A 14,436-nucleotide genomic window follows, 5' to 3' on the forward strand; every position below is an offset into this window, starting at 1 on the left:
AAACGTTTTGGTCACACATACATTAACACTGGTTATAATGAAATGAAAAGAAGAGGGATTGGTTGGAAGAACCTGCCATGTTCACTAGAAGACCAATTAAAGCCGTCTGATAGTTGTAATTTCTGACTTTCTAGTTCAAAGCCTTCATCTGTTGTTGCAGTTTGTTCAATATTTCTCTGTTGAATATTAGAGGTCAGATAAACTTCACATTTATTTAACGAAAGTCACATTAATTATTCGCAATGATTATAATTATTTATATTTAGTATCATATGTTCAACTTATGTTTAGTCAACGATTGCCAAAGAACAGGCTTGTGAAATAAAAGAAGAACTCTTATGCCTACCAAATATGCCACAAACCTCCATCATTTTTCAATTTGACGGGAGTTTGTGTATACTACTTAAATCTCATTATTCTTTTCTATACTGTTTGTTATGATAATAAGATTTATTCTTTAAATCAGATTCAACTCACACAATCAGATGTTATTAGAAACTTTTTTCTTTCTCTTATTTCTAGATTATAATGTTGATAATGACAGTTTTATACTGATAGTTAACAATATATTATGCTGGCTTTAAATAACTTTTTCAAAATCATAACAATACGTTCAAAAAGTAATAGTTCGCTATACAAAGATCTATGTTGTGGGAAGAGTGGTAAGTTTTCTTATTTGGTATGGCATAAATATCACGGCTTGAAGCAATGATCTACTCGTGCTAGGTTGTTGGCCAACCTGCCGATTAGAAATCAGTGTAGAGGAGTGTGCCAGGGAGTACCGGTATCTGCTAATCACTTGTGTTTTCAGGGGCCAAAATGACTAAATTTAAAGTTGTTATGGTTAGGCATGGAGAGAGTGAATGGAATCAAAAAAATCTTTTTTGTGGTTGGTTTGATGCAAACCTAAGTGAAAAAGGTTTGTTGAAACATTCAAAATTCCTTATGGAAAATACCTTTTTCTGTAAAATGCAAATTAGCTCATTGTTATATGATTATAATCGCTTAAAGGTAAAAAGGAGGCTAAGGAAGCCGGTGTAGCTCTGAAGAAAATGGAATACCAATTTGACTTGGCTTACACTTCAGTTCTTTCCAGAGCTCAAAAAACTCTGGATGCCATTTTACAAGAAATTGGTCAAACACAAATACCAATTGTTAAATCATGGCAGTTGAATGAGAGGCACTATGGAGGATTGACAGGTTTAAATAAAGCTGAAACAGCAGCGAAGTTTGGTGAAGCCCAGGTGATTACTACTTTTTTCTAATCCTGCTAGTTAATTTAGCCATGAGATATATAATCCCATGGATTAAGATTAACATATGCAATCTAGGCAGTATACATAATAATCATTTTGGATATTATTATATTGAAGTAAATATTATCTTAGTAGGTATCTTGAAAGCATATAAGGAAAAAAATCTAATGATACTCTTTTTATCTGAAGGTCTTGATTACTAATCTCATGGTCATTTTTTTTTTTCAAGTTATATTTAGGATTTCCTATGTTTTAAATTTTTATCAGTATTATACCGTTAAATTGACAATTAACTGAACTTAATGTAAATACATTTTACTTGTTTTCAGTTCTTTATTTAAATTTCATATTTGTGATGTTCTAATACTTGAATTTTCTTTTTGTCTAGTTTCTGTATCATTAGTCATTAATATTAATTTCATTTACAGAATTCTTTGGAGAAAATGCTAAATAACCTGTACCAAATTTTAAATAGTTGATTTATCCAAGGTCATTCCAATTTAGAAAGGACTGAATAATCTATGCCATGTATGATATATGTTTTATTAAAATAAGGGGAAAAATATTTTCAAGTAATTATTGTATTTTAGGTGAAAATATGGAGAAGAAGTTACGATACTCCACCACCAAATATGGAATGTGATCATAAGTATTATGACACAATAGTAAACGACCCTAGATACAAAGATGGTCCACCTAAAGATAAATTTCCTATGGCTGAGTCTCTCAAGTTGACATTAGAGCGGACTGTGCCATTTTGGATAGAGACCATTGTTCCACAAATAAAGGCTGGTAAAAACATTATTATTGCAGCTCATGGTAACAGCTTAAGATCACTTGTAAAATATATTGATAGTAAGTATTCATTGGTGTTTTACTTTTTTTTCATGAATATTACCTTAAAAAGTAATTTTTTATTAATATTAAGGTTTGATTCATTTACTTTACAATGGAAAAAAAAGGATCATAATTATGATAATTAATTTTATTTTAATTAAATATATATTAATTGTTTTACTGTTATTAAGTTTTGATTACTATTTTTTAAACTACATATCAGCTGAATCCATTATAGAACAGAACTACTTTTACTCAAATTAAAAAAAAAAAATTATTAAAATGGTTTCTGGGTCTATCTAGAGTATCTAAAAAAATCATTTGCTTAAAAAAAAAAATCTTGTACTAGGAGATATGGGGTTGGTAATATTTCACCCACTGTCGGTTCAGTGCCAACAAAATTTTGAAGTGACATGTATCTGTCCTACTTACTATTTATGGTTTTCTGGGTAATTTTGAGAACAAAAAATAAAAATTGTTTACAAACACTGCAATAAGATTTACAGAGTATAAAATAAATACTTATCATAAGAAATAAATTCATAAGTCCGTACAAATTGGAATAACAGTAACTCTAACTGTAAAATGTTTAAAAACAACAACAAATTGTAAATGAATCTTCAGACCTTTCCTCTGTGATATCTTCAAATATCAGTGCATGCACTTCTTTTAAACCTTTTTCATTTTCTGAAGTATACCTGTGCCCCATCATCCTGCAAGAATAATATAAATAAAACAAGACATTAAATTTTAAAATAAAGTATTTAAATAATTACAGATATTAGATTACATTTATTTTATCTGTATTGTCGGAGAACAATGAAAAACTTAATTGAGAAGAATCTTGAAGAACATATACAATATTTTTTATTTAATGTACATAATTTATTTTAAAAAATAGTAAAAAATACTAATTAAAAATTTAAACAAAGATAATTAAATGGAAAAAAATAAACTAGGTAGGGAATACTGGTTAAAATGTCAATATTATTTTATGCATCCGCTAATAAATTGTTAATTTTGTAATAAAATTTAGCAGATCAAAAAATTTGGGACTTAAATAATTTTTAAGTTAAAACAAGTATTAAATAAAAGAATAATTATATAATTGAAAATTTCTCGAGGAACCATAATTACCTGCCCCGGACTGCGCTCTGAGGCATTTTGAACCCTAGGGCGAGAATATACAGTGTATCTAAAAGAACTCAATTAATCTTTCCTTCCTATTTCCTAAACTTCCAGCATTATTTTTTTAATGCTACTTCTAATGTGGGAACAATATGACCCACTGTCCTAGGTAGAGTTAAAGAAGTATATGTGTTTTTGCTTACAATATTTTAACGTTTAGGGTGACCAAATTCTGGAACTAAATCATCCCTCAATTTTATGTTAGGCCAATAATGTAGGAAACAAAGGTATTCAGTAAGAATGTCTTTTAAATAAATTTTGAAGCTTTATATATTTATATCACAAAGAAGCTCTGATTCCCTTGGAGCTCTTATAACTTATCTAAACTGTAAAAGCTACCTTTAGAAGAATGGAAATAGAGGCAGAGAGAAGGGTCTTTCCTTAAACTAAGAAAAACAATAATTGTGATGTTCTGCTGGAAGAGACCTCTGATCTTGCTAAAGCATCATGAAGTTGGAAAATATATGCTCCAGTGAGTATCCAGTCTCATTTATCTTGACTCCATCAGATAGATAAGGATATAAAGAATAATGAGACTCGCAAAATTTATTTTGCTTTAGGAAATATCCCCCAAATTAAGATTTTTAGTTGGAATACCAGAATCATACTTAGTTAGCCCTATGCAAAATCTCTGTTAAAAATATTGATGTATTTGAGGCTAACATGCATTTGTATATAAACAGGCCTAGGAGAGAAGATGTAGTGTACCATTTGAAGAGGACGAACAAGATTTATTAACAATAATATCTCTGAGATTCTCATCAAGTGCTAGTTGAATACATTGAATGGCGAGTACATATAATTAGGTTGGAAGATGCTTAAGCAGAAAAGATCTCAGAGATATTACTGTGAAACCCTAGAAGGATTCACCCTGAAGGTAGGGGAAAGGTGGAAGAACTCAGTGACTGTGGACCTAAGGGCTTTTGACAATTATGACAGAAGAGGCACCAGTTCTTACCTATAGGGGTTAAATTTTATTTTGTGGCCATGAAACCATGAAAATAAATCTCAACCTTTGTTATTTGTCTACAATACAAGGATAACCGTCCTATTTGGAGTACAGTAGGATTTTAAGTCATTATAAACAGTCATCAATCTTAAACAATAAACAATTGTTCCGATAAGTTTAAGTAAACAACTATATTTAAATTTAAAAAAAAAAAAGCCAAAATATTAAATGATGAAGAAAAAAGAAAGGGTAAAAGTTTACTTCAGCTCCTCCAAAATGGCGGGAGACCATTTTTATTTAACCAGAATGTACTGATCTGATGGTCTTGAACGCTGCAAGAGGTGACCTATTTTCAACCGTTCATTTCAAAATAAATTGCCCGCAACTTCAACGGGGATTTTTCTCCTCTAGAGGGAATTTCTACTGGGAAATTTACAGCTCAAGAAAACCTTGTTATATTCAGATTAACTATTAAACAATTTTCTTATTCTTATTAATTTAAAGCTCAAGAGAACCTTATTATTCTAGTCAGATTATCTATTAAATGATTTTCTTTTCTTATTAAAAAAATACTTTATAAAATAAATGCTTCCTATCTATTTTCACGTTACAGAGTCTTGTAACACGTTACAGAGTTTTGTAACCTAACCTAAGTCGTCTCCATTCGGGACCATCAGTACACTCTGGTCAGGAAAAATGGGCTTGGGCCATTTTAGAGGCCAAAGAAAGTTTTTTAAAATATAAATTTTAAACAAGAACAGTATCTCTCTTAAATAAAATATTTCCTCTCCACTCAGGATAGCTATTACCCACTAAACTATTATCATTTCTCTCAGATGTTGGATCAATATCTAAAAGCAGTATTTTTACTAATAAATAATAAAAACAAATTGTAAATTTTACCTAGTGTATTACTTGGTTCGATTAAATTTTATTCTTTTAACATTTAAGTAAGTATTTTTAGGTAAGATTTTACACTTCACTGCAAACTCAAGATTCTTTATTTCTTTTTGTAAATTTGATTTTTAAAAAATACATCTAGCTTTGCTTTATTTAGAATTCAAGGAAATATTTTATTGTTTTCTAATATTGAGTTATTTAGTGTATTCAGTATTTCATTTTGTGGGTTATCCAATGGATTATATATTTCGGGTAGAATATTAATAAACCTAAAAATTATCTTTTTTCCTCAGATATATCTGACGAAGCCATAATGGCTCTCAATCTACCTACTGGAATACCATTTCAGTATGAATTTGATGAATCTATGAAACCTGTTGTATCTATGCAATTTCTTGGCGATGAGGAAACTGTCAAGAAAGCAATGGAGGATGTAGCTAATCAAGGAAAAGCTAAGTAAAGTCCTTTGACACAAAGCGAAACTGAAACTGTAATAAAAATAAAGTAATAGTCAAAACGTTTATTTTTACAAAGATAATACTTAATAAAGATGCTCATAAATATTGTTTTTGGTGTATATCTCTCCTTCTTCTTATTATTATTTCTATTCTGTTAGTTTTAATGTCACTTCAATTCACTAATATGAGTCAAACTATTTTTCCACGTTTTGCCCACACTTTAAACACCTTCCTTCACATAACTACAAAGAACAAGATACAATAAAGGTGAGAATATTAAAGACATATAAAAAATTGCATATAATACAAGAAGAGATATAGATATAAATTCAGTAAGTTAACAAAATAAATAAGGAAATTGATTAATCACATACACTATTAGCCTAATTCTCAAAACCTGTTTTGAACACAATATATGCCCTTACAGTCCTTGGATGCCATGAAGGGGGAGGGGGATATCATTGGATTCAAAATTTTACGGAGCAGGAACGAATAGCTATGCAAGTTAAGGAGGTGGGTCCCAGAGTGCTTGGTTCAGAAGGTCGAGTTCAAATCTCAGTGGTGAAGATTCATTGGAGTTATGTCTGGATTCATTTCTTGGGGCTGCCAAGAATTGAATTATGATATTCCCACTCTGGGGCTATGTAGGTCCTCAATGGAGTACTTGAGACAGAAAAAATCTGTTTCATAGGGTCTGGGTTTTAAGCCTCTAAAATTGTTGTTGAGATAATGCTCAGATTATGCACAGCCCCACCCTAATTCTACCAATAGACTCTCAAGTAAAAGTGAAAGAAGATATTGAGTGTGAACTTGAATAATGGAAAAAAAATTAGTCTAATGATTGTATATTATGCTATTTTTTTTTCATTATCATTTTTGTTTATTGTAAGTTGACATTGAATGGTTGTACAGTAAACTCAGCTGCAAATAAGAAAAAACTCTATTTTTCATTTCCTCTGAATAAGAAGATTAGATATATAATTATGAGTGTAGACAATATCTGCAGGGGAGAGTATTAAGTAAAAGGAAAACCAAAAACTTATTAATATTTTGCCATTTAGATGTCTTAAAATAATAACAATTATTAGTATAAAACTTAATAGATTTATAGATAGGTAAGGTATCTCTGGAAGAAGGGGGAAGGCTGAGTACCCAAGTCTCTCACATACCAATGTTTATAATGAGATAGTTATTGCACAGATATAGCTAATAAATATAATAATAGATAGATTAATAAAGATATCTGTCTATTATAGATTAATAATAACACAATGAAGAAAAAAATATGATAGGGATAAATAGAATGACATATAACATGACAAGATATATATATAAATCAAGTAAAAGACTGAAGTTAAAAGAAAATGATAAATAAAAAAAAAAGTAGTATTATGTTGCTATCAACAAGAAAAGATATATATGTAACAAAAAATGCATTATTTGAGAAAAATCATATTCAAAATTCTACAAAACTTACAAGATATTATAAAACTTCTTTTAAATTTCAGGTAAATATTTATCTAAAATTTAAACAAAGCTTTGTACTATTTCAATGTAAGTTTTATTGTATTTTGAAGTTGGTTGTTCTCAAATCTTGCATTTTTGTATTGTATTATTTTTTTTTGTGGGTGTATATATACTTATACTATAGATAAATATAATATTAAAGGGAGGAAGAATATTTATTTGTATTTGTTTATAAATATAACAAAGGATTTCTTAAAACTAACGAAACAAATAGTCCTACAAAAATAAAATAATAATAAAAAGAATCAAGTTTGAAAATTACTAATACATGTTAACCATCTTTTATCTGTACTATGAAATAAAAGGCAAGAGAAAAGATTACTAGTTATTATGTGTATTATTATTTAGTATTGCGTAGTAGTGTAGGTAAGTAATAAAAAATTTAAAAAAAGAAAGTCATCATTCCAGAGATGTCTTGTCTCAAATATTATTTTGTAGAATACCTATATGATTTTTCTAACTTCAAAAATTCTTTTGAGATATCTCTAGAACATTAATTTTTATTAAGATTTTTAAGATATCATAGCTTAAGCAATGTTTTATTATTTATCAATTTTCTTATATTTTCCGCTGTTTTACTTATTCTAGATCCATATCTCTTATCATTCTTTATATTTCTTCCATATCCTCACCTTCATTTTATCTTATTCTTTATACCCCTGCGAATGCCGGCAACATGGGTCAGTACTTTGGAATTCAATAAATAGTTTTTACTATTTTCAGTGTTATTCTTGACTCACCCAGAACATATTCTTTTTGAAAGTTAAATATACTTCTGAAAAGGTAAGTCAGTGTTAATGACTGTTGAGAACGATTGTACATGGTATATTATACACATACCATTTTGGTTCATTTACATAACTTTCTTGAAATAAAGTCAAATACTTAAAACTCTATCTTGTCTCCTAATACATAAGTATCAATTTGAGGTTTCAGCAACTGATATAATAGTTAAAACTTTACCTATTATTAAAAATATAACCTTTTCATTAGTGTTTATTAGGTAATGTTATATTAACATCACTTTGGGTATGGTATAATTGGAAAATGATTCTAGTCTTATGTAGGTAATGATTATAATTGAATGAATCCTGAAGGGAAATGTCTTGAGATAAAATATTTGCTGAAGATTGGACTGGTGTAGAAGGAATATGAAAATAATTAAAAAAAAAAAATGGTGATTTTCTTTAAAGTTTACTCATTTTGTTTTTAGAGAGATTTATTTCAATTAAACTTTGAAGATGTACTGCTGCTAGGTGTAATATTTAGTTGAGCAAAGATGTGCTTACTGATATTAGAAAGTACTGTTAGCAATATCATGGTTCAAGGACTAGTAGTGCAGATAAATAGGACTATCTTGTCAAAGAGGAATAAATGATAGTTGAATGTTTGATCAATAATGGACATATGGTGTTGTTTGTAGGGAACATAGCTAGTGTGATTTAATTCCTGTTGAAGATAGATCAGTTAAAACTACTTTATAAGGGTGAACATTTTTGTTCAACTTTACTTATTAAGTAATCTGGTTGTGCTTCATTTATTAAATCTGTTTGTTACCTAAATTGTTGTTGAACATTAACATTTTGAAAAATATATTTGATAGTAGTTTGATTTATTGTATTTAATTGATCAATCCTCACAATTTTGAATTTTTTAAAATTAATAACATTAACTATCAAAGGGTAGACATGGATAATAAACATTTTATATATATTTAGTTTATATATTGCTTTACTTAAATCTGACAATTGTGCATTGTACTTTTACATTTTTTTTTTCTAATATAAAGAAAAACAACCTACATCAATCATTAACACACATTAATTAAATTTCAAGTGAATAAATTTATTTAATTTTGAGTCATTTATTACTTATTCAGCATAAGGTATTAGAACTATTTTTTTTTCATAATAAGATAAATTACCAAATGTAATTTGGTTATTCAATTCTATGGTTAGAACATTAAATTATCTAGGGTTGAACATTTTAAGACATAATAGTTCTACTTAAAATTCCCTTAAACTTAAAATTTAAAGTTAAGTTAAAAACTTAAAATAAACCTAATAAAATTTGAATTAGTTCTGTATTACTACTAAAATAAAGGTAATACAAAACTAATCAAATTCTAAAACTTATATTAAAATTATATGCATTCCTATTTCAAATTAATTTGATACAACTAGATTGATTGGCGGTCCAATATAACTATTTAGCCCGTAGTACCAGTCCCATTAAATGATATATAATGTATTTAATAAATGTTTTATAGAATACATGTGGGACCTATATTTTAAAAGTTTAACTGAATTTCATTTTAAGTGACCAATGTACCTTTGAAATTACCGCAAATTGTGCTTGAAAGTTGCCAAAAGGCTCTATTTTTCCAAGATAATTTTAATATTGTAGAGTTCTTACTATAAAAAGTGTGATAATAGTGTAGGTGATCTAAGGTCTTGACAGGTAACCATTTGATGGAAGGAAATCTCTATCAGGAAAACTTTAACTTTAAAACTTCAGGTGGGAAAAGCTGCTTGAGATTAATAGTCCAGTCTAAAAAAACCACCACACTATGAAACCATGTATTATAAAAATAAACCTGAACTAACTTTGGGTAGTAGAGAAACAATATTCTGTTTGAAAGAAGAACTTGTAAGAATGGTTGAAGCAATAATGTTTGAATCAAAATGCAGAATTAGAGAGTAGTCGGAACCTGTTCTTGCAGCCCAAGAATCTTTCTGGAAAACACGAGCTTAGTAATTTACATCCACAGAACTACATTTTTGAGGATCAGAAAGAACAGCGGATGTCCCCACCTCTAAGTGGGAGGCTATGTCTAAGAAGCGATTCAAGATTTTGTCTTATTGGGTATAATAACATACAAATGTCAGTATACGTATCTCTATATAACTGGTAACTGTTATTCTAAGGAAACTGAAAGACGAATCCAGGCGGCAAACAGGAGGTACTTTGGTTTTGACATTTTTAAATCCAGGCTGGTTTCCACCATCACAAAAGACTACGAGATGTTGGTCAGACCTGATCTTGTTTGCAAAATCAGGTCATGAGGTAAGGTCAAGGTCACTCGAAATTTGAGGATTGGAAAACAAAAAGAACATAGATAAAAGGGGAAATTTTGTATGGATTGCAAAGGCACGCTATAGTGCCTTTGCAGTTCATACAATTGCAATGACCATTATACATGGCTATAGTGCCAAGGAAGTATGTATGTTAAGTTCTTCATTTATTGAACACCCTTACGTGTAATTCTGATCAAATCAATTAAATTTAGTATTTTGTGCATAACTCTTGATTTATCAGTTATAACAGTCTGTTACATAACTACTTCTCAAGTACTTGAGAGTTCAGGTATTGCTCTAGTAGTAACTCATAAGCGTTTCTCTCCTGTGCCATCCAGTGTAGAGACACTCTCAAGCTTGGCCTCCCAACTCCAACTAAAAAACTATAAAAGGGCTCTGTCGGAGATCCTCTTATCATCTCTTCGGGGGCTAATTTGTCATCCATTTTGGCGACGATCCATCCTGACTATCTGAGCATTCCAAGCTTGATGAAACGGGATATATCATCGGCAGTTGACAGTTAAATGAAAAACACAAAGATATGGTCATTTTAGATAAACCTGTACAACCAAAATCAACGACGTGTATTGCGCTTATTATTTGGTAAGGAGTCAATATTTCTTGTCTGAGCGTTTCAATAGATGTAGTCAGAATTATGAAGTCGAGCAACGGCTAATATCGTCGTGTCAATATTAAAAATGACAAACTTATTGAAAATAATAATCACTTTACCATTAACCAAGGTATCTTAGACTTAAGTACCAGTACATCAAAATTCTTGATAGTGTTACCCTTGCTGATTTTTAATTTTGTAAGAAAGTTAAAATATTTATGTATATCAGAAGATTAACTGAAGAATTTCCAGTTAATCGTAGATTCAGTTTAAAACGAAGTAGTATGAAGCAACGAATTCAACAATTCTATGAATAAAAAGCATCTAAAAAGGAAATAGAAATTCGTTTTACGAAGTGAAGCAGAATAAATATGTATAGGATTGATGTGTACGTGAAGTTATTTCTTGACGTTTCATATTCCCATTGGTTGGAGAATGCTTAGTTATTTTACAATTTAATGTTATTTGATTTGAGGAAGTTTATTACATTTCTTTGGTATTAAGAAAAAAAAAATTCCGCAGATTTATGTTTCAGATTCAAAAATACGTACTGAAATTTTCTAAATAACCAACTTTCAAAGAATAGGTTATTTAAATGTTCGGTCCCGTCCAACATTTAAAATTTTCTATATTTATCAAAGAGAATTCCACATTCTGATAAGAGTGGGGAGCCTGTCATTGAGGTTAGTGAATACTAACTTGAAAGTATGTTCGCTCGAGTGTATTTCTATTTATTACTTTAATCTGATGTCCAGAGAATGTTGGAACATGTACAATCAAATAATATATGATTGTCCTCGGATATTATGCAGAGGCCGAGACTTTTGTGAGTATTCATAATGTACAGTTAGAATTTATCGATCTTTTTTTAACATCGTAAGGGTTATCATATCTTTAATGAACTTAAAAAATTACATAGCCTAAATTAATTCAGAATTCCTTCAATTACAAAATTAAAAGTCCAGTTTTGATCAAATGTATGGATGTTTTGTTTCTTTTTTGCTAAAATGGATGTTAATATTAGAATTGTTTACATCCAGTTTCTTACATGCAGAAATTTTATACACATCTGTTTCTTTCTTTTACTCTTGATAAATTTGACCTATTATTAATAAAAACGTGAATAAAGATGTATTGTGAGTTGTTTTTTTAATTTAATTACTTAAACATCTGTTTACAAATATATTGTACCGTTTAGACCTCTTGATGTTATTATTCATTCTATCATCAACAGGATTCAACCTGTTTAAACTCTGTGATATGTTATCAGTACCAATGATTTTTTTTGCTGACACTTATTTGAAATAGGACAATGATACCCATTCATAAACATTCCAACTTTAAAGTTATATTATTCTATAATAGGTACTATACTGTAAGATTAACAACAGATTTGTCATATGCATTGAATATATTGTTTATAATGTACCAAGAATTTTTTTAAAAATGTTAAATCATCTGTTGGTTACTCAGAGATGTTAAGTTTGGCAGTTGTTTTTACCACAAGCTTTTGATTACTTACCCAACTGTATTATATTTTATTATTGTTGTATTCCTTAATCATTATTTAAAAAATTATCTGTATTATGATATTTATTACATTAGATAATTGACATTCAATATCTAAGTGTTTACAACAGTTTATTCGTTATTTTATATATATTCTCTGAAAATTAAATCTTCTATTTTTTCATTGATTCATTTTTTTTTGGAAGCCTTTAATAAATAAAATTAATAATTATCAATGATGCCATTGCAGTAATTTCTCTAGAAGCCACTAGATGGAGTTGAAATGTATTCAACTTGTTTGGGGCTAATATGCGCATGCGCCGTAGCTTTGTATACCTTGTCCACCTTTCTCTGTTCCTAACTTCAAACCCTCACAGAGGTTCGGGCTTCGAGGTTCGTGTGTGTCAGCTCAATTTTAGTTTTTGTCCGTTTTTAATTGCCTTTGTTAGATGGAATGTTGAGTTGATCGTTGCTAGCTTCATCCGTCTAACGTATAACAGTGCTTGTTTTTGTATCCGAGTGAAGTATGGCCAGTGACGGCAATAAATTTTGATTTTGAAGAGTACACCAGAAAAACACCAAAATTCCGAACCTACCTAATCTTTTCTCCAACATGGTGATAAAGTAAGCCAAATTAATTAGATTGTATTGTTTTGAAATACATTTTCATTTAATGTTCTTATTGGTCACCACTACTTGTAGTGTCATACTAGTTTTGTATGTTTTTTTTTATGTTAGTTTCAGTTATTTGGATTTTAATAGGTTTTATATGACTCCTGACAAAAATTTAGCCATTGAGTTAAGGATCTCTGGTCATCTTGTTTTTATTTTAATGTTTATCTCTATTAACAATTTTTTCTTGAAAATTTGTAACTTCATATTTACTGTTACTTAGTTTATTTTTAATTGAACAAGTAACAAGATTTGTTTAAACTAATTATTATTCTTTTTTTGAGAAAAATATACAATTTTTGGAATGTTGTAGTTATTAATCTTAATAGCTTTAATGTCAGGACAGCAGTTCATATTTATTTCTATGTTGATTGAGATATTGGCTATTGTGATATATTAAATTTGATTCATGTTCTTTAAATGTTTAGAAGTTTCTTGTAGTTAGCTACTTTCTCAGATTCATTTATTGTTGATTGTATGTTTTGTAGTAGTGATTAGTTAATTTTAGGTTTTAACAAAAGAATATATTGCTCAAATGAAACATTGGGTTGCAGCTGTTTGTAAACAGCAACTGTTTTAATTTAACAGTAGAAACTTAAATTACGGATTAGGAGGAGTAAGAATGTGTTAATTGCTAATTTTCATTTTTAATAAATAATATATTTTGTATTAACCATTTTTTAAAATATTTTCTGTATCACAAATAGTGCATTTTACTGTTATGGATGGAGGAAAAGTTACAATAATCATTAATTATAACCTTTCAGTTTATTTATTATTCTGCTAATGATCAATTTGCTTTGATTAATTATTATACATTAGATAAGCTGTTGAATGTATAAGTGCTACAAGTCAAACCTGAAGTTTTCGAATATTTCTAAACCTAGAGATATTCAAAACTTTAGTTTAAACACCTCATTAAAACTTTATTGGCAATTCTATAAAGGTTTTTGTAAGGAATGATGGGTTTTTCTGTCTATCTAAACAGTCATATGCATATTCAACTATTTTAAATTTTAAGTAAATGTGTTCTGTAATTAATTAATTTTTAAAAAAATGAACTAATGTTGTTGAAAACCGAATGACGTACACCACATTTGCTCTCAATGCACTCTGTGAAGATTACAGATCAGACTTTTAAGTTCTATTATTTATTTATTTTTAGTTTGACAAATAAAGTAAAGGCTTAAGTAGTCAATTTTTGTTGGTTTTGATTATTGATTTATGCAATGCATTATTGACTTTTATTTATTAACTTTAGGCTTTATTAAGTAAAGCGGTTATAATTATTTTGATAGTCTTGTTGACATTCCTCAAATCATTTTTTTTATATATATTAAACAGTTTCAGTCTCATTTACGAGAACATTTTATTCTTTTCCTTTTATTTTATTATGCCTTTGTTGGAATAATTATAATGCTGTATGGAAGTCCTCTTTTAGAACTATTAC

General features: G+C 28.9%; 3 protein-coding genes across 8 annotated transcripts in view; 2 read left to right on the forward strand and 1 right to left on the reverse strand.

The window, feature by feature from the left end:
- Positions 1-9,878, reverse strand: part of LOC106680227 (uncharacterized) — a 20,880-nt gene extending 11,002 nt beyond the window's left edge. Inside the window, exons 1-2 of one of the 2 annotated variants that reach the window (XM_024360153.2) lie at positions 9,722-9,878; positions 2,720-2,806 (exon numbers count right to left, since the gene is read on the reverse strand). The gene's annotated coding sequence lies outside the window, so the exon portion shown is untranslated. Of the gene's footprint in view, positions 1-72; positions 245-2,719; positions 2,807-9,721 lie in introns of those variants that run through there. The other variant, XM_024360154.2, reaches the window with a different exon arrangement.
- Positions 512-5,696, forward strand: Pglym78 (phosphoglyceromutase 78). The gene is made up of 5 exons (XM_014419765.3): positions 512-662; positions 812-919; positions 1,012-1,244; positions 1,847-2,111; positions 5,424-5,696. Exons 1-5 carry the CDS (start codon positions 572-574, stop codon positions 5,588-5,590), a joined length of 864 nt encoding a protein of 287 aa, XP_014275251.1. The 5' UTR covers positions 512-571; the 3' UTR covers positions 5,591-5,696.
- A 1,594-nt stretch (positions 9,879-11,472) lies between the features above and the next one.
- Positions 11,473-14,436, forward strand: part of Pli (E3 ubiquitin-protein ligase pellino) — a 145,867-nt gene continuing 142,903 nt past the window's right edge. For 2 of the 5 annotated variants that reach the window (XM_024360075.2, XM_014419781.3), the window contains exon 1: positions 12,665-12,938. Coding sequence is in view for 2 of the 5 variants with exons in the window: in XM_014419781.3 (XP_014275267.1) it covers positions 12,928-12,938 (11 nt within the window). In the remaining 3 variants the exon portion in view is untranslated. Of the gene's footprint in view, positions 11,632-12,664; positions 12,939-14,436 lie in introns of those variants that run through there. The other 3 variants (XM_024360072.2, XM_014419780.2, XM_067045040.1) reach the window with 3 other exon arrangements.

The sequence above is a fragment of the Halyomorpha halys genome, unplaced genomic scaffold (assembly GCF_000696795.3).
Source record: "Halyomorpha halys isolate HHAL.00 unplaced genomic scaffold, Hhal_1.1 Scaffold251.1, whole genome shotgun sequence".
Taxonomy (NCBI): Eukaryota; Metazoa; Arthropoda; class Insecta; order Hemiptera; family Pentatomidae; genus Halyomorpha; species Halyomorpha halys.